Here is a 24,616-nt window from a genome sequence, read left to right as displayed (position 1 = left end):
GCCCTGGTCACACAGCAAAGGACGACTGCCTGGCAACTGCTGGTTGCTAGGGGGAAATGTGAATCGGGTCTCTGGGCGTCTGTGATTGAGGCTTTAACAGTTTATCTTCTTCTTTGCTGTCTCATAGCGATCTGTGCTCTCCTCTGCAGCCTTACCTATGCAGGTCATAGTGGTCATGTCCAGCTCGTATCCTTGGTAACAGTCGCAGGTGTAACCCTCTGCAACACGAATGCACCTGCCGTTCTCACAGCCGTGCAGGATCCCACAATCCTCAGCTGTGCTCAGGCTGGCGTATGACTCGTAACGCCCTGAGAGATGAGAGAAGGAGAAAGCAGGCTTCACTGTGTTGGTAGTTTCAGCTAGTTCACCTGCTGCTCACCTGGCCTGACCCGGTCCACCTCGACCTTTGGCCTCAGCACTGAAGCAGCGCTTTATGTTCACACGTTTTTATATTTTTCTTTGCATTTTAAATAAAAGTTTTGTTTCTGGACTCACTCTCATACAGCCTCCTCGGTACCCCTCCTCCTCCGCTCCTGTCGGTGAAAGAAGGGAAGGGCGGCCCCGGCCTCCACGCCCTGTCCTCCCCTTCCTCCTCTGTCTCCTCGTAGCGCCCTCCAGGCAGCGGGGCCAGGCTGAGAGGAGGACTGTCGGGCCTGGATGGTGGATGAGGCACGACTCCAAGCCCAATGTCAGCTCGTGGGTCCGGAGGAATGCGGAAGGGAGGCGGTCTGGACTGGGAGCTGTCAGGAGGCCCGTAGTCTCCCTCGGAGTAGTAACCAGTGCTGTGACACACAAACATCTGTTAACGTAACCTGATGATTATTAGAACAGCGACAGCCATGAGTTTGGTCTCACCTGTACTCAGGCCTACGATACGTTTCATCTGGCAGGCTCCCTCTGAAGCCTGACCTGCTGCCCTCTGCTGGAGAGTAATCATCATAGTCGGAGTGACCGTAGTCTCTGCCGGGAATCACAGGGAAGTAGTCGAGTCCATAAGGAGGCAGGTTTGGAGAAGCTGAGTTCATGAGGAGGAACGAGAAAGTCAAATTAAACTCGACTTTAGATTCAAACTCAAAATAAAACTGAGAAATGTGAACAGTTTTCTGTACCACTCCCTCGTCTTCGACCTGCTTCCGTTTCAGAGTCCGGATAAGTCGCCGGGAAAAGAGGCGGAGGAGGGAACGAACTGCACATACTGGCATACCCCTCTGTGGAGAGACGAATGCCAGTTAATCTGTTAAATATGCTACAAGGTCATCATACCAACTGATGATATTTAGGATGTTTAAACTACAGCTGTGACCTCTACATTGAAGGAACAACGCTTTCAAATCCGGGGACCAGGAGGCATACAGTGCTGCCAGGGCCAACCTGAGAAGAGGCATCAAGACTGCCAAGCAGCAGCACAGGAGGCGTATCGAGGCCAGGTTTGAGAACAACACAAACCCAAGGCAGGTCTGGGAGGGCATCAGGGCTATCACGGACTACAAAAGAAGAACACCATCACCCTCAGCCGACAGTTCTACTCTGGCTGAGGATCTAAATCTCTTTTATGCCCGTTTTGACAGGGAGAACACCGACCCTGTCCTGTCCCCTCTCCCCTCAACCGACCCTGCTCCGGTCCTGAGCACTCATGAGCTGAGGCGTGTGTTCCGGAGCATTAACACCAGGAAGGCGGCCGGGCCGGATGGAGTGCTGGGCCGGGTGCTAAAAGACTGTGCTGTGGACCTGGCGGACGTCTTCACCTCTATATATAACACCTCGTTGTCCTGTTCACTGGTACCATCCTGTTTCAAAGCAGCAACCATCGTTCCCATCCCAAAACAGTCAAATGTCACATGTCTGAACGATTTCAGACCTGTGGCACTCACCCCCATTCCCGCCAAATGCCTGGAGAGACTGGTCATTAAACACATCAGAGCTGCTTTTCCACCATCCCTGGACTCGCACCAGTTTGCATACAGGGAGAACCGGTCAACCGAGGATGCGATCGCCACAGTGCTGCACACATTACTGAAGCACTTGGAACACAGGAACACCTATGCACGGCTCCTCTTTGTAGACTACAGCTCGGCTTTTAATACCATCCAGCCATACAAACTCCGTCCCAAACTCCACCAACTGGGACTTAACTCCTCTCTGTGCAACTGGATTGTGGACTTCCTCACTAACCGTAGACAGAGTGTCAGAGTGGGTAAGAACACCTCTTCCACCCTTGTGGTCAACACCGGTGCCCCTCAGGGGTGTGTTCTGAGCCCTCTGCTATACACTCTCTTCACCCATGACTGTATTTCCTCCTGCGCGTCCAATCTCATTGTTAAGTTTGCAGATGACACCACAGTGCTCGGACTTATATCCAACAATGATGAGACAAACTACAGGACAGAGGTGCAACAACTAGAGTCATGGTGCCACGACAATAACTTGGTCTTAAACACCAAAAAGACCAAGGAGATCATTGTAGATTTCCGGAAGAGGGGCCATAACAACCATCTGCCTCTCTTCATTGGCAGTGAGGCGGTGGAGAGGGTGAGCAGTTTTAAATTCTTGGGGGTAACTGTGACCGAGGACCTGTCCTGGGGCAACCATATCACCTCAGTTGTACGGAAGGCCCAACAGCGCCTCTACTACCTGAGGAGACTGCGGAGCGCACACATTCCCAGATCTCTGATGCTGAACTTCTACAACTGTGCCATCAGCAGCGTTCTGACGTATGGATTTCTAGTGTGGTTCCCCAGCCGCACCAAGGCCGATCAGCAAGCACTCCAGCGGGTGGTGAAAGAAGCTGGCAGAATTATTGGAACAAGTCTGCCAGAGATCAGTAATATCTTCCCCACTCGCTGTCTGAGGAGGGTGCACAGTATCCTGCGGGACCAACATCACCCTGCGCGCCACCTTTTCCACCTGCTGCCCTCAGGGAGAAGGTACAGGTCTATACAGGCCAGAACATCCAGACTGGCCAACAGCCTGTATCCACAGGCTGTGAGGCTCCTGAACTCTCTGCCCCCCTCTCACGGACAATAACCATATCCAACTTCTTAATAGCAATGAACTGGTCTGCATTGGTGCATCATATCTTTATTCTCTTCCCCCTCCTGCCCCCCCCCCTCTTTCTTAAATAGATAACTATCATATCTGATATCATATCTCACAGTACAATAATATTGAATGGGTTGCATTGTTGTATTTTGTCATGTTTCTCAGGTCTTTGTCTGAATTTCTACGAACATTATTGCTAAGGATTGTCTTATTGCATTGGAGTCACACTGGGTTAAATATGTACACTTGGGTTTTAAGGGGTATTTATTATTTTCTTCTTTTTTTGGGGTTGTATGGAAGCCCCAAACGCAATTTCATTGTTCTTGACAATGACAATAAATAAATAAATAAATACTAAATACTAAAATACATCTTTGGGCTTCCACAGAGGGTGACAGCAGGAAGGCTTCCCAATTCAAATTCCAGTTTAACAACTTAAAATTCTTCTCCTGTAAATGTCACCACGTCGGGGTAATGGCTTCAGAATCTACAACACTGAATACACACGGCTTTGGAGCTTTTGATGATTTCTGGAGGTATAAAAACAATAAAACCTCTCGACGTCTTCCTAACAGCCTTCCTGAGGAGACACCAGATGTTTTTATAGTTTCCAGTGGTTCTTTTGTTTACCTGTGTCGGGGGCAGGACAGAGGGCGCAGCTGAATCCCCAGCCCTGCCCATACAGACAGCAGCAGTCTGTGAAGGTGATATGAGCTCCCATCAGAACGCTCTGACACACCAGGCCTGTCGTCACGTGCTGCCAGCATATGGACAGGTTCTCATCTGGAGAGCATGAAGAAGTCAACACCAGAGCAGAGAAAGCAAAGCAAAACTGATGGCAGGAAGCTATTCATATAGTTTCTCGACTTTTGTGTGAGTCTGCATGCTGCGTCTGCCTGTCACTGTGCTGCTGGAACACCAGAGTTTCCGTGATGATGGACAATAAAGGATATTTCTATTATTTCTAGGGAGGAGAAGTACAAGCAGGAAGCTCAGGTTTACCCTGATTGAGGTCGGAGGAGTTGACACAGTTTCGTTGGGTGTCGTCGAGGACCAGAGGAGGCTGACAGCTGCAGTAATACGAACCAACTGTGTTCACACAAATCCCTCCCACACAGCTCTCCTCTTCACACTCATCATGATCTGACACAAACAAGGAGGGAAAAAACTTTATTGACACAGAAATTCAAATCTGTTTGAGCAAATTAAGCTGCTGAGCTTCGGTTCGGCGTACCAACACACTCCAGCAGCGTGCTGTTGTAAACGTATCCGCTGGAGCAGTAGCAGCTGTATCCCGGGATGTTGTTGACACACACGCCGTTCTTACACACCTCTGGATGGAAACGCTTACACTCATCCACATCTGGCAACAAAGGCACGAAAAAGGACACGTGTCTCAAAGATGTTCTCATTCATGTCCGCTGTACCTCCCTGCAGCGTTGTGACGTACGGATTGTTACTGATCCTGTTTTTTACAGTCCAGACTTTCTGAGTCTGAGGGTTTTAAAAACACTCTTATACCTTCTGGGTTACTAATTCCCAACTTTCTGAAAACACAGCAAATATCTGAAAACATCTGGAAACGGTATCTGTGCCGACCGGACATTCTGCGACCCAGTAACATCATCAGTCAGGAAGTGAAATGCAGTGGGGTCAGGGTTAAAGAGGTCTGTCTGTGTTTGTACCTCTGTAGCTGAAGGCTCCTGGTCCTTCTGTAACATATCCATTCCCACTGGGACACAGAGTTAGAAACTCAGCTGCAACACAGAAAGACTTTATCAGAAAATGAACCAAAGCGCAGCTCTGAAGTCCTGATAGGTTGATAGGTGGCCTGCATTCACTATACACACAAGCTTTCCCACCTGTGTATGCTGTAGGGCAGGGGTGGTACTGGCAGCCCAGCCCCCAGCCCTGCCCCAGTGTGCAGCAGCACTCCTGCTGGGTGGTGTTGGTGGCCAGCAGGCTGCAGGTTCCCCGCTCTGCCAGGTTGTAATAACACTCCCTCAGCTCGCCAGGACGAGCCTGAGGAAGGGGCGGCAGCATCGGAGACAGCTCCACCACACTGGCGTGGAAAGCGGAGGAGGAGGTGGTGGTAGAGGATTGGCGGGCACGGACTATGTCTGTTTCTGAAGAAAAATGAGAATATGAAAGTTAAATTAGCATCTACCAAACAGGTTTGGGTGTTTGGCATGTTTTAGCTTTTGTTCTGCGAGGTCATCTTTGGCGACCATCACCGGTTATTTCAAAATACAGTTTTTCGTGTAGCCAGAAGTGACCCAAGATATCAGCTAATGCTATCAAGCTTGGTTAGCATGCTCCAGGACACAGACCCAAGAATTTCACTGAGCAGAACTAGAGCTCAGACCTCTTTAGTACAATAACCTCACAGTAGCCTTTTTATTGATCCAATAATTGCATTAAAAAAGCTCAAACAGCGCAAACACAGAGGAGAGGTTCAGTTCAGGCATGCTAGCTAGCTGAGGTGAAGCCTAGCAGACAGCTAGCAGCTACAGCTGCCTGTGTGACCATCCACCTGTCAGTCAAACAAGGCCAACTTTAAGCCTTAATAAAATTAGTCAGCTCAGTTCTAAAAATCATTCCCCTCTCATACTGTTGTTAAGAAGGGGTAACTTTTGTTAATTTCTGTTTTAAAGCTGGATGCTTTAACAAGGAGACTGACTCACTACAACCTCAAGTGGCTATTAGAGGAATTGCAGCTTTTGTTGGCAGTTGGGGAAAAGAAAGTCCAAGGATCGTTATTCCATCTTCAGCAATGGAAGAGGCCCCCACACCAGCAACATCAGCAACAACAGAGATGAAAATCTTATTAACGGCATGGGGCTGGGATGGAGTTGGGTTGTGGCTCGTGTGAGCAGCAGCAGCTACACAGCAGCCATGTAGTCTCATATGTGTTTACCTAGAGCTGCAGCGTGGACGCACCGTCTGGCCGCCGTGTCGTAGCTGTGACCTGCCTGGTCACATTCACACATGAAGGACCCCTCCACGTTCTCACAACGAGCTGAGCCACACACACCCGGCAGAGACACACACTCATTCACATCTGAAAGACACATACACAAACGCATTTCATTTCATTCACATAAACCTTGTTTAGATTGTTTTGTAGATTAACCCATTAAAAAAACAATAATCTCAGGCACACGTCCAAATTTTGGGAAATAACACAAAACAAGAAAGTTAACAGCAAAAACAAACAATAATGAAACTCAGTTAAAAGAAGCCAAATGCCCGATAAAATGCTTGTCTTTGCGGGGCTGCTGTGACTCCGTGCCTGGGATCACCGTAATGACCCTAATATCATTGAAAAGCGCAGCGTCGCTGCTTTCAGGAACCGTTGGAATTCTTTCAATTGAGCAAATGGTTCAGGAGTTACAGATGTTGAAAACACCCATCTGAATCTAGCGACAGGTTAGGCTTTAGAGGGTCAAACATGTGATGCTGAAAAAAACATTTGTAGGATCCAAAGTCTTAAAATGTCTTTTTGGTTTTTTTTAGACCCAAGAACCCAAAAGCCTTGAATCCTCACACTTGTGCTCTAACACGTACCCACACAGGTCTTTCCATCGGCGGAGGAGGTGAAGCCTTGGTCACAAATGCAGCGGTAAGTTCCAAACAGATTCTGACAGTAGGCGTTTGCGCCGCACACTGTCGTGTTGCCACATTCATTAATATCTGATTGAAAGAAGAAACGAGAAGGAAGTCAAGTCCATCCGTTCATCCATTTTCTACGGCTCGTCTGGCCTAAGCAGAGATGAGGCCTCCCTCGTTTGTTCTAAGTGGATGCTGAAGCGTCGGTAACATGTGCTCAGACTCACCTTCACAGATCCCAGCGTGGTTCACCTGGTAGCCTGGCTCACAGTTAGTGAGGCAGCTGTAGGAACCAATGGTGTTCTCACATCGCTGTGACCCGCAAATAGAACCACCGGACAAGACGCATTCATCAACATCTGAAAGAGACAGACAGACAGAGGTCGTTAGACGTCAAGGTTCACAGCTTTGGATTGGCCTTAAACATCAGTAATATAAACTTTGATTCACATGAGGCCAACACTTCCTATGGAGCACCTCAGGGTTCAGTACTGGGTCCAGTTAATATATATGAGCAAGTATGTGCAGCACGTTGTACGTTTATAAGATATTTTATTTTGCTGGTCAGATTACAGAGACTGTATGGAGAAGAGCTTTGAACCACTACATGATGCACCTCATGAAGGCTTTGAATACATTGGTCCTATTTTAATTTCTTTCTTTGGCTGACAGGAAGTCAAAATACTTATTTTAATATTCTTCTTCTATTTGTCACGATTCATTTATCAGTTTATCTGTTCGTCTATTTTTTGGATGGTACTGGCAGCCACGAGGAGATGGACACAGGCTGCAGGGTCATGACCTAATTAACAGGTCAGGCCTACTTAAACTGGGCTGAAGGTGTCACACTTGTGTGTGTGTGTGTGCATACCAAGGCAGGCAGTCCCCTCGGGGTTGGTGGTGAAGCCAATTTGACAGTCGCACTGGAACGAGCCTTCGGTGTTCACACAGCGACCGTCCGAACACACCCCCGCCTTAACACACTCGTCCACGTCTGCACAAAGACACGAGAAGACAAAACTGAAGAGCCACAAACAGGCAGCAGCCGAAGGCCTGCAGAGCATCTCACGCAGCATGCAGTGATGTCTGCGGGCTCTGCAGGCCATCGCTGACTGCACAGGTGTAAAAGATTTTTGACCTGACTGTAATATATCCGACAACACAACAGCTCCGACATCAGTCCTGCTTTCCTGCGACGGTCATGAGGCTGCTGTGGTATTAAATGAAATACTTAAACATCTGAATACGGACGTGCGCACAAACCCAAAGAAGCGTCCTGATAAACGTTCCCCGTTTGATCGGCGGGACTCACCGAGGCAGGCCGTCCGGTTCTCAGTCAGCGTGAATCCCTGCGAGCACACACACGTGTAGGATCCAGGCGTGTTCACACACTCTCCTCTGGAGAAACAGAAATCTCCCTCCAAACACTCGTTAATGTCTGAGGACACACACACACACACACATTAAAATGATCTGTTTAACGCACCGTTCTGTACGAGGGCGCCTCATCACCACCCACATCTGGTAAAGTTATATTTAACTAGCAGAGAGCGACCTCACCTCTGCACTGCCTTCCCAGGCTGGAGGTTCGATACCCGGGCGCACAGTCGCACCTGAACGAGCCGACGGTGTTCACACAGACCCGTTCTGCCTCACACACCCTGCCGCTCGCACACTCGTCTATGTCTGCAGCACAGAGAGTGACATCATCATTGATCGCTGCTGCTCACAGGGGGTCATGTGATTGTTGGGTTTTTCTCTGTATGTATCATTGTACGATCTACTGTACAATATAAAGCACCTTGAGGCGACTGTTGTTGTGATTTGGCGCTGTGTAAATAAAACTGGATTGAATTGAATTGAATTGAAAATTGATCGGCCTTTCCTAACTGATTTGCTCAGAGGCTCCGCCTTCTGCCACTGCAAGCTGAGGATGGACGGATGATGAAACGGTGATGAGTCTAAACATAATGTTGATTTCTAAACAGGCTCAGCTCCTGTGTGTGTGTGTGTGTGTGTGTGTACCTGTACACACTCCATCCACGCTGTGGTATCCCTGCCGACAGTCCACACACCTGTAGGAGCCTTCAGTGTTCACGCACCGCTGACCGGGACAGGAGTCGCCGTCCTCACACTCGTTTATATCTGCACACAGAGTGTGTGTGTGTGTGTGTGTGTGTGTGTGTGTGTGTGTGTGTTTAGACATCTTTGTGAGGACAGAAACTATACTTGTGGGGACCAACAGCCCTTACAGGGACAAAGTCCCCACGAATTTTACGACACTTTTAAGAATCTAATTGTGGTTTTAGTGTCAGGGTTACAGTCAGGTTAGGCTGAGGGTTAGGGAAAGCACGGCAAGGAGATGTCCTCACTACGATATGAAAACGAGTGTGTGTGTGTGTACCTGTGCACTGTCTGTCGGTCAGTCTGAATCCTGCTCTGCAGGAAACACATCTGTACGAGCCCACAGAGTTCACACACATCTGCCCAGGACACTGAGATGGCTCTGCACACTCATCCACGTCTGCACACACACACACACACACACACACACACAGAGTGACGTCATACAAACAAACTAACATTTACATCACTAACTATCTGTGATGTGTACCTGTGCAGGTGTTGTTCTGGGGCTTGTAACCATGGTGACAGACACAGTGGTAGCTCCCCGGCGTGTTTTCACAGCGGCCGTTGGAGCAGGGATTCTGACGACACTCGTCGACGTCTGAAGGCACAGCGAGAAAGAGGAAACGTAAACAAACGGGAACGTCAGCGAGTTTCAGGAGGAAGGAAAGGTTTTTGGTTTTTCAGTCACTGACAGTTCAGGATCCATTTTTTAACTCATTCACTGCCAGCCATTGGCAGTGAATGAGTTAAACCCATTAACTCATTCACTGCAATTGACGGCTATAGACGTCAATGGCAGTGAATGAGTTAATAAAAAAGAACAAAACAATTACAAACAGAGAAACAATGTTCAAATATGCTGTTTTTTAAACACGTGGGCGTCGTCTGTAGTCCTGCATTTAACCCATTCGCCCAGCGCCCGGGAGCAGTGTGTACCTCGCTCAGGGGTACCTCAGGATAGCCATTCGGTGGATTTGAACCCACGACCTTCTGATCATTGGGCGACCGCTCTACCTTCTTAATTACATGTTAGTATTTTTTTTAAATTTTTGGGATACTTTCATAGTTTACAAACATTTTCAAATCTTTTTTATTTTTATTAGAGCTCAGCAGCATCTATCACACAAAACAAAAACATTCTGATGCACTATTATTTTACTGATACTTTATTTAATTTAGATTTTATTCTATATTTATCTTTTCACATTTTGACTTTTATATGAATATAAGTAACATATTTACTAATATCTATTCAGTTTGGGAAAATATGAATATTAATGCTTAAAGGCTTTGTAATAGTTTATAACCATAATAGTTGAACGGCAGGACGACAGCGTCTGAATGAAACAGCAGCTGAGAGACGTTTTTATAGAGTTTACTAAGAATTCTTTTCTGATATTTTTCAACTATACTGCTAATTGTAAAATTGTATTTTCTAATGAAAAAAATCAACTAGATGTTTTCATTGAACTATTTAAATGAAAATAATTATTAATATATTATAACATATTTGTTTACCTCTGCAGACGTTGTTGAGCAGTCCGTGTCCCGGCGGGCAGGAAACACAGCGGTACGAGCCCGGAGCGTTCACACACTCCTGACCCGGACACTGCAGAGGGTCGGCACACTCATCCACATCTGACACACACACATCAGTGATGTCATTTATAGCAGATTTATCAGTCAGTTTTAGACAGATGATTAAGGCCAGCTGTCTTCTGATTGGCTGACTGACTCTCTATGACATCATACAAACCCACGAGTTGAAAAAACTCCTGTAAACTGAGTGTTTAGAGCAGTCTGCACACGTTTAACGTGAGAGTGCAGCTTTTCTGAACCGTGTGAGGCTGTCTGGAAGTCATCTCTAAAATAGAAATGAATTAAGCTGAGCCATGGCGGCCCTTCACCTGTGCAGGTGTTGCCAACGAGCCTGTAACCAAGCCGACAGATGCACCTGTAGCTGCCCGCCGTGTTGTCACAGCGACCGTTAACACAGGGATTCTGCCGGCACTCGTCGATGTCTGAGGAGCCAAACAAACCTTTACTAACATGTTCTGATTTATGCCAGTTTTTCCAACATTTCAATAAAAAGGTTCCAGAGTTTTATTTTCTGGCATCATGTTTTCCAGTCATATTTTCCGTGATGTGGTTACATAGCTCGTGCTTATGTTGCGATCTTAAAGGTCCAGACTGTGCAGACGTGCTGAAGCGTCTCACGGCTGTCACCGGGCAGGAAAACAAACATGAAAACGCTTTAAAAAAGACAGGAAGTGGCCGTCACCTTGGCAACTGGTCTGCTGGCTGTTGCTTCTGTATCCAGATGGACACACACATCTGTAGCTTCCAATGCTGTTCACACACTCTCCTACTGAACACACAGCTGGAGACTGCAAACACTCGTTCACATCTACACACACACACACACACACACACACACACACACACACACACACACACATTATTATCATTATAAAAACATTAAAAAACAACTGAACAAATACAACATTCAGTTTCTGTGTGTACATATACACAAAACATGTTTGGAAACTATCCACGGAAAAGACAATAAGGAAAATATTGAATGTAAAATAAACAAAATCTATTCAAATTATGTTGCATTTGTTTATTTGTAAAATAAAAATTACTGTTATTGTAAAATATCTGTTAAATAATGCAGAAATATTTTTCTATAATAAACATGATGTGATACAATATGATGACTTTCAATAAGTTCATCTTTATTTGTTTTGATATGTAGTAACTGTTACTGCTACAGATCGTATTGTTACAAACTCTCAGTCAGCTGACATTTTCAAGCAGGGCTGAAGGATTCACGTGTTCATATCTCACCCTGGCAGTGTGTGTGCTGCGAGCTGAGCTGGAAGCCCCGATCACACACACAGGTGTGTTTCCCACCTGGCTGATCCACACAGCGGCCACGGCCACACACACCCGGCCTGCTCTCACACACGCCTTGTACTGCTGCACGCACACAGAAACATGGCGGTTAAAGTTCGTCACCCGCCGAGCGTCTGCAGCTGACCTCAGGTCAGTGCTCTCACACATCAGATCATTCACATAAACACACCTTTGATCTTTCATTCTGCACAAAGACAGTTTTATCAAACGGATTCTGCTTTGATCTGAGTGAACTTTTTTCTTTTCAAAGGACGGAACAGATGAAGAACGTCCTTCCAACACGCCGTCCTCTCCGTCCAGTACTCACTCTGAACTCTGGGGGGCGTCGGGCTCACAGCCGGTCTGGCTTCCAGAGGGAGGTCTTCCCTGGGTCTCGACCCACGCTCGGGGCTCTGCGGCTGGGCCGGAGCGGGTAGGGAGTCCCCTCTGGATGGCGGCGGATCGGCCCGATACACTGAAGAGAAACGATCAGCTGCTGAGAGCAAAAACAACAACGACAGGTCAGTTTGTCTTCAGCAGCTCCTTCCTCTCAGACTGACACAGTCATCTTCATCAAACCAAGGTACAGCAGGTAAAGTTTTTCATAAACGCTGCCAAAGACTTCGTGCTTAGTAGATGCAGTTTTTATAGAAAAAGCTCTGCTAAGATTTTAACGAATCACTCAGCCTCGATTCAAAAAGCAAAGGCAATTAATATCAAATATAATAATAATAATAATAATAATAATAATAATAATAATAATAATAGTAAATTTTATTTAAAAAGCACCTAAGACACCCAAGGACACTTACCAATGTACCATTTAGAATAAAACACATAATAGAACAACGACACAATGAAGAACAATAAAACAAAAGCACAAGATAAAATGAACAAAGTAGGTTCACAGTGAATATGCAGATTTGAACAGATGGGTTTTGAGTTGAGATTTAAACTGAGGGAGAACCAGTGTTTCTTATATCTGGGGGCAGAGAGCTCCACAGCCTGGGAGCAGAGCAGCTGAAAGCTCTGCTTCCCATGGTGGTGAGGTGGGAAGAAGGCACAGCAAGCTGGATAGAAGAAGAAGATCGAAGTGAGCGGGCAGAAGAGATCGTGCTTAACAGGTCAGAGAGGTAAGGAGGAGCAAGGTTATAAAGGGCCTTGAAGGTGAGCAGAAGTTTGTCTGAAATTTCACTGGGAGCCAGTGAAATTCCCCCAATTTTGGGGGGAGACCATGCAAGAGAAAATCACAGTAGTCAATGCGGGAGGTAACAAGATTGTGGACAAGAATGGACGTAGACTGGGTGGAAAGAGAAGGACGTAATCTGTTAATGTTGCGTAGATGGAAATAGGCAGAACGGGTGAGATTTATAGAAAAGTGAACTGTCTAGGTGACACCAAGGCTCTTAACCTGATGTGAAGGGAAAACTGTGGAGTTATCGATGGTGAGTGAGAAATGGTTCGCCTTCAGCAGGTTGGATTTAGTGCCAATAAGGAGGATTTCAGTTTTATCCTCATTAAGCTTAAGAAAATTAGAGCTGAACCAGGATTTTAATTTAGTGAGGCACTCTGTCAGGGAAGAAGGTGGGAGGGAGGAATCAGGTCTGCAGGAGAGATGCAGCTGGGTGTCGTCAGCAAAACTGTGAAAGTGAAGATCAAATTTGAAGAAAATCTAAAAGTGCAATAATAAAAAACAGAGTTCGATGCTTTTATATGCTGCAGGTTGTTGTAAATCATGTTGTGTTCATGTTTGTGCAAACGTGTGTGAAAAGGCTTCTTTAACATAACCCAACAGCTCTTTAGTGCCAAACGAGGATTCTGCTCTAAATCTGACCTCAGATGTCCTGAAACCGTCTCACTGTCTGTAAAGTTGAAGTAAAACTGTTGCTGGTGTTTATCGATGATTCCGACAAATAAAACGTCGCTGTTTTGCTACCTTGGCTCCCGGCGGACGGAGGCTGAGGTCTCAGTTGTGTTGAATCAGGTCGGCTCTGCGAAGGCCGGGTTCTGCCCTGGGTGGCCGAGGTACCAGCACTGCCAGGCTGCACAGGCCTGGAGGAGGACGAGGAGGAGGAGGAGGCGGGAAAGCCTGTGCCTGGCTGGGGCTTAGGTTGGGGAGGACTGGGTCTGGTCCCAGCTCCTGTGGCACCGGAGGTACTCGCTCCACCAGAGGGAGGGGGTTTCAGTAGAGACCCGGACCCTGAAACAGGACCTGCAGGGGGGGACTCAGGCTCATCACACTGACTAACACATCCATCTTTGTTTAAATCGATCTGCAGGTGTAATCTTAATCAACCAGGGATTTTTTTAATCCTAAAAAAACAAATAGTCTTCAAACAAGACTTAGAAACAACCAAAAACAAGAGTTCATCTGAAACAGAGTCAGAATGTAGCTGTAAATGCTGCAGTGTAACGGTGACAACATTAAATACGAGTTTAGGCTCAGTTTAAGAGGAGCTCAGTCTGTCAGCAGCTGCTGTTTCATTTATTAACGTCATTAATAGGAAAACTGGTTGTCAGGCAGGCTGTGAACCGTTCGTAGACGATAACTTGTGTCAACTTTAAAGTTTTTAATGCTGTCATAATTTATTATTATTATTATTGTTATTATTGATCATTAAGGTGGAGCAGACCCAACACTCCCATGACAGAAGCATGAGCAGCCGGTGTGCAGGATGCTGTGTGCTCAGCAGGTACCCTGGTTGTCCTTGTTGCTGCCGTTTACCAGCACAGCTCTGCCGCCCCCTTCCGGTTCGCTGACTCTCTGGTTGAATTTAAGAGTTGAAGGCGAGTATTGGTAACCAGGACCAGCGGGACAGATCTCCTTAAAGGCCACTGAAGGAGGAGATGGAGGGAAGAGAGAGGACACACCTGAAAATTCACCTGAAACCAAATAAGCTCAGTCGTGACGTCGTCCTCCTGAACCTACCTGAACCGAAGTACGGACACCTCTGGCAGTCGGGTCCCCAGGCTTTGCCGACCCGGCTGCAGCAGCAGATCTGCTTGGTGATGCTTTTGAGAATAGGCAGGGAGCAGGAGGACGGACCCAGACCTGAACCCAGGACCCGGTAACACTGACCCTTCTCCTCAGAAATGACACTCTGGGCTGAGGAGGACACACAGGAAGGAGGGCGACTCGTTACACAGATGATCCACCCGAAGCTCGGCCGGGACCTGAAGCAGAGCGCTGCATGCAGAACAAGTACATGCTGTACCCCGACCCGCTCGGTTTAAATGACACAGGAAGGGATTCAACACAGACGTGGCAGGTGATGCAGGAACAGGAAGCTTTCCGACGACACAGAACATCAGCAGGCCGTGTCAACAGATCTAAATTCAGATGGAAGTTTAACCACCTGCAGACACAGCTTCACAACGATTTCAACCTCAGTAACCTCCCATGCAAACATCTGGCTCATGGCTTCTATCAAAGAGGACACGAGTGTTGGCACCGCTCTGATATAAAGATGGGCGCAAATTCTGGGTCTGAAAAATGAAACCGACACTGAAGTGCTCCAAAGCTGCATTCTCTCTACTGACCAGCAGGGGGCAACTCCTCAAAACGAGTAGATGAGCACGAAGCGTTCCTTCCTAACCAAGACAGTTAGGTTAGGAAGCTTCATCCATGCCTGCTAGTTAGTGTTCAGCAACATCCAAGTAAAATCCAAGAATTTCACTCATTGAAACTGGAGCTCTGATTCGTGGACAGGTTGTTACTACAGTAACCTCGCAGCAAGTCACATGATGTCATGATGTCATTTAAAATGCTCCAAAAGGCTCCAACAGCACAAACACGGTCCAGAAGTCCAGTTCAGGTGAAGCTAGCAGACAGCTACTGACACCTGTGCCACCATCCACCTGCCAGTCAAATAGGCCACGCCCCTAATAATGCACACTGTAAGCCTCAACATTATCCAAACAGGTGAGTTGTGCAAACATTCTTGTTATGAAGGAGAAAATTATCTGTAAAAACCAAACAGTTTATCAGTGTATCAGGCTGTAAACGTGTTTATTTCTGCTCTAAAGCTTCAACATGTGAGTCTGACTGACTCGCTGCTGCCTCTGCTGGACGTCAGAGGAACTGCAGCTTCATTTGCTTCAGTGTTGGCTTCATTTTTATTCTGCTTTATTTCTTTTACAGGAAACAGACTCTAGATTGTGGGGAGGGAGCTGCTCCGAGGTGATAACTCAGCCCAGTAAGCGCAGGTTAAAACACAAACAGGAAGTAGAACAATAGAAAAAGCACAGCCACTTTGCTGCTTGTCCAAGTCCGTGTGGATGTCAAACAAAAAACCTTCAATTTGACAAAACAATAATTTGGATATAAAAAATATTTCCAGGAAAGGAAAGAGACCAAACACAGACACACTGTTAAAAAAAAGTAAAGCTTTGATTAGAGCGCTGTCATCAGTTACCGGGTAGACCAGCATCCTGAAGCTCCTCCTCCTCTGATTCACTGAATGCCGGTCGGAATAAGCAGAGCACCGGTCAGGCTTCATACAAACCATCTGAGCACTGAACCGCTCCCTCATGTTCCCCAAAGAACAACGAGCAGAACAAAGATTTAAAGTTGACCTTTAAAAACACAGAAGTCCTCTCATTATTCCTGCTGAAGGTCTGAGCCGCAGTCCGACGAATCTCATCTTCAGATTTTCAGAAAAGCTCAGAGTAAATCAACAATTCTTTGTAAGAAAAATTGTGTTTAGAACATCTTTAAACTTACAGAAATGCTGTATTAGCCCAGTGTAACTTTAATACCTGAGTGGCTGTTTGAAGTTGAAATCAGCCAACACTGTGTAGCTTGTCTAATAAACTACACAGACACTGTAGTAATAATTTGTCCTGTGTTATATTATTTTATCAATTTCAGTTTGCAGGTTGTCTGTGCGTCCTAGACCGGGTTTGTGAGTAGACTCCTGTGGTATCAAAGTGAAAATCTTAAGTGACATCATTACACTCGCCAGTCCAGCCTTTTACACCTTAACACAAAAATGGCTGTGATGCTTTTGAACAGAACCTAAAGTTAAAGCTGAAAGTCTGCAGTGCAGTTGCTGAGGTGGCGCAGGGAGCCAAATCCTCACTGCCCACTGTGTTACAGCTATAGTAGAAATTAGAGTTATTTCCAGCTGTGCAGCAGCTTCAGCTTTTCTGTACTTTGATGTGCTGCACAGCTAAACTTTGAGAGAGACGAGCCAACCAAAGTCCAGGAGAAACTTGGAGAGCTCAGATGGATTCAGGAAGTCCTGACAGGAGTCGGCATCATTCCTCATTTCATTCCCAAGCCGGCGGCGGCGGCAGCGTGCATGTAAATGTGCGTTACTTACAGATGCAGATTCCATGTGAGGCGTCGAGGATGAACCCCAGCCTGCACACGCAGCTATAGCTCCCCCTGGTGTTCACACAGATGCCGTTCTCACACAGCCCCGGCTGCAGGCACTCATTCACGTCTACACACACACACAAACACTTCAGGCTTTTCTCAGCTGTCAAAGCGATCCGACGTCAAACGTCCTCTAAGACACCGTTTATTTACTAACGCCCGGATCCCGAGTGGGCTCATCAGAAAACTGATAAACTTTTTAAAGATGGATCAGTCCTCTGGTCGTAAATAAAGAAATCCATTGCATAGGAAACATGGAGACTTTAAACAAATAGTCAGATGAAGATTTCTTTATCTTGGAAGCAGTTCAGAAGGAAAGCTGAAGATCTTACATTTGGTAGCTGACAGTTCGTTGGTATTATCTTTATGTTAATTCTGATCGATGTCACTTTTGTTCACGCAGTAAATATGTTTTTTATCGCTAATGTCTAAACAGACTGGAATATGAAGGAAACCAATAAGAAGAAAATCAGAGGAAAACAGGGCACCTTTTATAAACTTCTGACTTTAAAAGCAGTTACGACAGTTAGTTATGATTTTTTCTCCAAGAAATCTGTGTGTCGAGCTAAAGAGATTAATGACATCTGTGACCATAGCAGAGTAACTGTCCATGGCTGAATCATCACACTGAAGCCATTAATGCTAATATCAGCCTGTAGAACTACAGTCTAAGGTTAAATTAGGCAGTTAAACCTTTAATTGTTACAGCTCAGATTAAACACTGCAGTTTTGGTTTCTTTCTACTAAAACTTTCTGATAAAATGTTGGTGGAAGAAGTTTTAGTTCCCTTTGCAAAGATGAACAAAGCTCAGTATAAAATAGATTAAATAAGGATTATTTTACATATTAATTCGTCAAAAGCAGCCACTGTAGTGTTGTTATTCCTGGATTTATTTGTAGTTTGATGACACATATCTGCAAATGACCACATATTGATCCGATCTTGTCCTATGATAAGATTATGCCGTGTCATCGGCATAGTATTGTAACTGACCAGGGCTGCTCTGAGTATTTTTTGTACAAGTTTTGAAAACAGGAAGGCATATCTGCTAATTATTCCTTTATGTAATATTTTCATAACAATTATTCAGGCACTACGTTAAGCTGTCAGCCAATCCCGTGAAAACGTTAATTTTACCAGCATTGCTTCTTCTGCTGTGAGTGGATGGACCTGCGTACTGATCTGTTTTTCATTTAACAACAGAAGTTCACATTTAGGAAATGAAAAGAAAGAACCTTCTCCGATTGATCGTTTAGTTTCTCTGTTGTTTAAAGAACAGAATATTTCCACCGCCTGTACGATTACAACCGCCAAACTCACCGACGCACTGCGTTCCATTGGCTCGCTCAAACCCAACTGGACAGCTGGCATCGCTCTGACCTAACAATGATCAATAACCAAATACACGCTGATCAATCACCAATTCTTGTGGAATAATTATCTGATCACATACTTATATTTAATGTTTGCTAGGAGAGAACACAAAACACAGTTCTGCACTGTTTCTAAGAAATATATTACAAATTAAATTATTTATAAGAAAAAGGTTGTAAGATGTACCACCGTGCTGCCTAATGTAAGATTAGGCAGCACGGTGGTTAGCACTGTTGCCTCACAGCAAGAAGGTCCTGAGTTCAATTCCACCATCAGGCCGGGGTCTTTCTGTGTGGAGTTTGCATGTTCTCCCCGTGTTTGCGTGGGTTCCCTCCGGGTACTCTGGCTTCCTCCCACCGTCCAAAGACATGCAGCTTGTGGGGATAGGTTAATTGGATAATCCAAATTGCCACTAGGTGTGAATGTGCGAGTGAATGTGAGCACGAATGGTTGTCTGTCCCTGTGTGTTGGCCCTGCGACAGACTGGCGACCTGTCCAAGGTGTACCCCGCCTCTCGCCCTATGACAGCTGGGATAGGCTCCAGCGCCCCCCGCGACCCTGAAAAGGATAAGCGGAAGCAAATGGATGGATGGAGGTTGTAAGATGAACTCCCCAGAGTTTGTTACATTAAAGTCAAATTAGGTCAAACAGAAACACCAGGGGGCGCCATCACAAAGCCAAAGCTATAAACCAGGGGTGCCGAACTCGAGGGCCGATGTCCTGCAGGTTTTAGATCTCACCCTGGGTCAGTTCATTACCAGGAATTTGGAGAACTTCAAGACTTGTTGAGGAGGCCATTTAAATAAACCGTGTTGGATCAAGGACACATCTAAAACCTGCAGGACACCGGCCCTCGAGGCCTGGAATTCGACACCTGTGCTATAAACAGCTTTTTAAAGATCTTCTGGTCACTTTTAATGAACCATGACAAACATCAAAAATCGTACCAGTTGTGTGTGTGTGCGCGCGCATCCAGGCCCTCTTTTCTGTTCTTTAAAGGTGTATGCCATCATTCTTTACAGGCTGGTGTGAAGCTGGATGCCAGCAGTTGAGCTAACATGATTTCCTGAGTGTGTGTGTGTGTGTTTGTAAAGCCTACAGTCCCACAGTTGCATTCCTTTACTGTTAGTCAGCTCTAAAAGAACAAGGAAGCCCGATTACTTACTGTGTGTGTGTGTATGCATCTATGCTTGTGAGGACACACTGCTGGGTTCTCACTTTGAGGCAGACCTTGGGAGGCCTGTTAAATGGTTTGGACCTGATTCCAGTTCAGTGTTGAAATCATGATGTTTGAGTTACGGAACCTCAGAAGGCATGTATTAACTACGGTCCCCACAAAGACAGATGAACAAATGTGAGTGTGTGTGTGTGATGAAGTCCAATAGTTACATAAGCAGCTACTGGTGAAATATTTCCCAAATATTAAAGTCATGAAGTAGCAGACCCTCACTCACAGAAAAAGTGTTAGTATAACTGTGCTAGTCTAGGTATCTTTGTGAGGACCTCTATAAATTCAAGCCTAAGTGAGGACATTAGTGAATAGTGAGGACTTCTTCTCTTGCAGAAAAAAGGAGAGCTTTCGAAAGACCTCTTTTATGACACCTTTGCTTGCTGACCCTAAACCGCTAAATCAAACCGGTGTAATGCTGCAGCAACACGTGACTTTACATAGCATGTGGCCGTCAGCTTTTCACATGAATGTTGGTTTCAAACTCCACTGCTGGCCCCTCACTCTGCCACCTTTCTACCTTTTACAGAAAAAGGCGAGGAGGAATAACAGTGCATTGTTTTAATATTGATGGGTCATTTTCTTTTGATATAAAACACTGCAATGACCACCAGCATGAAAAAGATGTCATACTATAATATTCTTGCTTGGACCAGGGAGTGTAAAGGAAGAGTTAGTCAAACCTTCAACAGTGCACGTCTGGGTTTACTGTACAGGGATAAAGTTAGCTATGGGAACTTTTCCCGTGTGTCTCAGTTTAATTACCAGAAGGTTTTGGGGCCTAATTTAATGTCTAAAGCAATAATAAAATGTCAGACATATAAAAGTCTTCAAAGTTTTCTGACTGACCACAGTGAGGTCACTCAAGGTAGGTTATGGAAGCCTGAGTGGACCACACAGTGTGTTATGTTGTGTTATACAAGTATTGTGTGTACTTTTGTATACCTGTGATCTCAGGACAGATGACACAGTCATCGATGCCCCAGGCCTTTCCGATCCCTCTGCAGCACATTTCCTTGCTCCGAAGGCCAGGAAGAGGAGAGCTGCACTAAAAACAAACACAGTCCAGGATAAATCTGATGGACCGCAGCCATGCTAACATCTATCAGGCTGGACTTTCATCAAAACAAGACACAACAATATGCATCGTGTAGCAATGGGATAATTTAAGGACTTCTTTGTCATTTTAAAGGATGTAGGACCATGTGTTCGCATTTTCTGCTTTTTGTAATCACATTAAAGTTGATCTATTCAGTATTTCCTTACTTCCTATCATATGTCTCCTAACACAGTGATAACTCGCCAAATGATGAGGTGTATATGTACAAGTAATCCCTGTGTGCCAAAAGCTCAGCTTTCAGATTGCTTTAAACACTCAGTTTCAGACTGTTTGTTCTACTCTTGGATCCCTATGATGTCATAGACAGCACTTATCCCTAACATGGGTTCAAGGTCATGCTGACTTTGCAATCCAGCAGTGACAGAAAAAAAACAGCCTATGTGGGGTAAAAAGTGCCGAAAAGGTTGTTTTTTTTGTTTGATGTGACAGAACACAGTAATTATCCACCTGACAGTCGTAGAAATCTCCAAACATGGAACATTGAACAAAATCCATGTTAATGGGTAAAAACTAAGTTCTCCTTTGAAAACCTGCTGGTAAATGTCAGGTGGTATTTTGTGTTCATATTTTGCCACTCACCTGTCCGTCTTGAACCTCTCTGAAGCAGTACTTAAAGCCGGACTGCTGGGTGTAGACGCTGTCCCCTCTCACAGTCTGGGCCAGGACTCTGCTGCCAGCAGGAGCCGGAGCACCTGCTGACCCTGAGGAGGAGGAGGAGGAAGAGAGCGTCCGCAGGGTGGGAGTGAATCCAGACACCTGGAACAAGAAGATTCAACTTACCTACGAGCAAGTGAATGCAAAAGACTACAGGCACATTCAATGAAAGGGTTAAAAATAAATGAATAAATTACATTAAACTTGATCTGTGGTTAAATTTTAAAACTCCTGCAAGAAATTAAGACGACTGTTTAGATGTGCGTCTGTCAGTCGAACCTTGGATACAGGAGGAACAATGTGGTTTCGTCCTGGTCGTGGAGCTCCCAAGGATACTGCACAGGAATTTGCCCACCAGTCTATATGTTCTTTGTGGATTTGAAGAAGGCGTTCGACTGTGTGGGATTCCTGTGGGAGTTGCTTCGGGAGTATGGGGTGTCTAGCCCATTGCTATGGGCCATTTGATCGTTATACAACCTTTGCAAAAGCTTGGTCTGCATAGCCGGCAATAAGTCTGACTTATTCCTGGTGGGTGATGGACTCCGCCAGGGCTGCCCTTTGTCACAGCTGATGGCCTCCAGCTCGCACTGGAGCAGTTCCCAACAGAGTGTTAAGCAGCGGGAATGAAAATCAGCACCTCCAAATCTGAGGCCATGGTCCTCAAAAGGGTGGAGTGCCCACTCCGGGTCAGGGACGAGTTCCTGCCCCAAGTGAAGCAGTTTAATAATAATAATAGTGAATTGCATTTAGCGCTTTTCGAAACCCTCAAAGCGCTTTACAATGCCACTATTCATTCACTCTCACATTCACACACTGGTGGAGGCAGCTACAGTTGTAGCCACAGCTGCCCTGGGGCAGACTGACAGAGGCGAGGCTGCCATATCGCACCATCGGCCCCTCTGGCCAACACCACTAGGCGGCAGGTGAAGTGTCTTGCCCAAGGACACAACGACGGAAACTGTCCGAGCTTGGGCTCGAACCGGCAACCTTCCGATTACAAGATGAACTGCCAACTCTTGAGCCACAATCGCCCTGTTTAAGTATCTCGATGTCTTGTTCGAATGATGCGAGAAGTGAGCGGGAGATCAACAGACGGATTGGTGCTCTGGCTGGTCACGAGCTGTGGGTAGTGACCGAAAGAACGGGATCACAGATACAAGCGGCGGAAATGGCTGGCCTCTCCCTTAGAGATAGGGTGAGAGGTTCTGCCATCCCGGAGGGGCTCAGAGTAGAGCTGCTGCTGCTCCACATCGAAAGGAGCCAGTTGAGGTGGTTCAGGCATCTGACAAGAATGCCTCCTGGGCGCCTCCTGGGCGAGGTGTCCAGGCATGTCCCACCCCTCCAGGGCAGACCCAGGACACGGAGAGATTATATCTCTTGGCTGGCCTGAGAAGGCTTCGGTGTTCCCCCGGAGTAGCTGGAGGAGGTACTTAGGCTGCTTGCCAAACGACATGGCCCCGGATAAACGGAAGAAGGTTGATGGATTTAGATGTTTTTAAAGAACTTCCAAGAATTTTTTTTTAAATAACTAAAGAATTCTATATTTAAGAAAACAATTGTTTCAAATAAAATCAAAGATTTAAATGATAAAAAAAATAAATTATATATAGATGTAATATAATTCTTATTAATTATTAAAAATGTAATAAAAGATCATTAAAAGATTTAAAAATTCCAATTGTAAAATTTATTGATTATTAATAACATGTAAAATAATAAATCTAAGAACAAAACAAAAGAATATGTGGAAATATAAAAATATGTAAAAACAGATGACATAAATGCCAAAACTGAATATTAATGTTTATGAAATATCTACAAAATAAAAAGCTTGTAAAACCTCGATGACTGTGAGAGAATATTATTTAAATGCCTGTGGCCAGTAATAAACAAAGATATTTACAAAACTATAAGAATGTAAAAATACAAAAAACAAAACAGCTGTTCTTTGTTTTATCAACAGCTTGAACAAAACGTTTATCATCACATGATGACTGACAGTTTAATCGTCCAATCAGAGGAGCTGTTAATGTTCTTACCTTCACCTGGTGGACCTTCACGTTGGCCTCAGGGGGGTGCTGAACTCTGACCTTCACCATGGGCCCGCTGGGGGCTGCACGTGAGTGTGAACATTAAAGGATAACTGCAGTGAGGCACCATTCACAATAGCAACAAATTACCAATGGAAGCCCGAAGCTGCCAAAAATGTATCAACTAAATGACCAATGACAAACAAATAAAGATATTATTACATATAAACATAATAATGTCAGAACAAAACTGAGCAAACTACAACCGAAATAAATAAAAATCTGTAAAATATTGAGATATCAAGAAATATTTTAAAAAATTCTATATTTCTAAACTCCAAAGAGTTACACAAAAACGTCATAGCCACCCATCGACACAGTTGGGGTTAAAGGTCACAGGTCGCTTACCTCCAGCAGTCATCGCCTCTGCGTCCCGTCCTAGCGGCAGCAGGAACTCAGACCGAACCAGCTCCTGATTGGATGCCATGGCAGAGAGGAGAACCGGCTTGACGATCTCATTGGTGGAGAAGGCTGCAGAGGAGTCTGTGGGTGTGACGGGGATCTGGCAGAACTTCCCGGTGAAGTTTGGCGAACACAGGCAACGGTCCTTCTGCAGACAGACTCCGCCGTTCTTACAGAGCAGAGGACAGAGGACTGCGGGAGGCAAACAAACCTGCTTACTTATCTATTCAGTAAATAAATACCATCACAGGTTCATGATTCCTGTCAAATTAGGAAGAGCTCACACACAGGCTAAGGATTGAAATAAAAAATAAAGTACCAAAAGCTTCAGTTCCTTTAATGAACAGCAGAGGCAGCAGTGAGTCAGTCCCCATAGACTGCCATGTTAAAATAACACCTCTACGCTGGGAGGATGCTCGTATTAATTGTATTAAAGCTTAAAGTTGAATAATTGAGGGCGTGGCCTCTTTGCCCAACAGGTGGATGGTGACACAGGTGGCTGTAGCTGCTAGCTTTTTCTTCCTTCTGGCTTCACCTGAGCTGGACCTCTGGACTATGTTTGTGCTGTTGGAGCTTTTTGGAGCATCTTTAATGACATCATCTGACCAATAATATGAAATAATTCGTCATTTTCTACATCAGTCTTTGATTACTGAAGTAACCAGGAGACAGAAGAAGTTTCCAGAAGAAA

The 24,616-nt window shown here is 45.4% G+C and overlaps 1 protein-coding gene across 6 annotated transcripts in view; it reads right to left on the bottom strand.

Annotated features, from left to right (window-relative positions):
* ltbp4 (latent transforming growth factor beta binding protein 4) overlaps positions 1-24,616 on the bottom strand; it is a 71,325-nt gene that overhangs the window by 5,614 nt on the left and 41,095 nt on the right. For 2 of the 6 annotated variants that reach the window (XM_085244478.1, XM_085244484.1), the window contains 32 exons: positions 23,872-24,117; positions 23,473-23,546; positions 21,359-21,535; positions 20,605-20,707; positions 18,378-18,437; positions 17,001-17,123; positions 14,606-14,782; positions 14,374-14,511; positions 13,613-13,888; positions 12,005-12,172; positions 11,629-11,760; positions 11,060-11,185; positions 10,686-10,799; positions 10,297-10,416; positions 9,263-9,376; positions 9,053-9,172; positions 8,674-8,793; positions 8,209-8,334; positions 7,961-8,086; positions 7,520-7,642; positions 6,876-7,007; positions 6,607-6,732; positions 5,957-6,100; positions 4,902-5,165; positions 4,725-4,796; positions 4,274-4,402; positions 4,042-4,182; positions 3,670-3,822; positions 1,110-1,208; positions 856-1,015; positions 496-782; positions 156-308 (listed from right to left, as the gene is read on the bottom strand). In XM_085244478.1, coding sequence (XP_085100604.1) covers positions 156-308; positions 496-782; positions 856-1,015; positions 1,110-1,208; positions 3,670-3,822; positions 4,042-4,182; positions 4,274-4,402; positions 4,725-4,796; positions 4,902-5,165; positions 5,957-6,100; positions 6,607-6,732; positions 6,876-7,007; positions 7,520-7,642; positions 7,961-8,086; positions 8,209-8,334; positions 8,674-8,793; positions 9,053-9,172; positions 9,263-9,376; positions 10,297-10,416; positions 10,686-10,799; positions 11,060-11,185; positions 11,629-11,760; positions 12,005-12,172; positions 13,613-13,888; positions 14,374-14,511; positions 14,606-14,782; positions 17,001-17,123; positions 18,378-18,437; positions 20,605-20,707; positions 21,359-21,535; positions 23,473-23,546; positions 23,872-24,117 — 4,623 coding nt within the window. The remainder of the gene's footprint in view (positions 1-155; positions 309-495; positions 783-855; positions 1,016-1,109; positions 1,209-3,669; positions 3,823-4,041; positions 4,183-4,273; positions 4,403-4,724; positions 4,797-4,901; positions 5,166-5,956; positions 6,101-6,606; positions 6,733-6,875; positions 7,008-7,519; positions 7,643-7,960; positions 8,087-8,208; positions 8,335-8,673; positions 8,794-9,052; positions 9,173-9,262; positions 9,377-10,296; positions 10,417-10,685; positions 10,800-11,059; positions 11,186-11,628; positions 11,761-12,004; positions 12,173-13,612; positions 13,889-14,373; positions 14,512-14,605; positions 14,783-17,000; positions 17,124-18,377; positions 18,438-20,604; positions 20,708-21,358; positions 21,536-23,472; positions 23,547-23,871; positions 24,118-24,616) is intronic. The other 4 variants (XM_085244480.1, XM_085244479.1, XM_085244482.1 and 1 more) reach the window with 4 other exon arrangements.

Source organism: Mchenga conophoros, linkage group LG14 (assembly GCF_057382185.1).
Source record: "Mchenga conophoros isolate Kocher_MC1m ecotype Shallow Benthic linkage group LG14, M_conophoros_male_GT1.1, whole genome shotgun sequence".
NCBI lineage: Eukaryota > Metazoa > Chordata > Actinopteri > Cichliformes > Cichlidae > Mchenga > Mchenga conophoros.
Note: the sequence above shows the minus strand (reverse complement) of the source record. Positions and strands in the feature narration are given on the sequence as shown.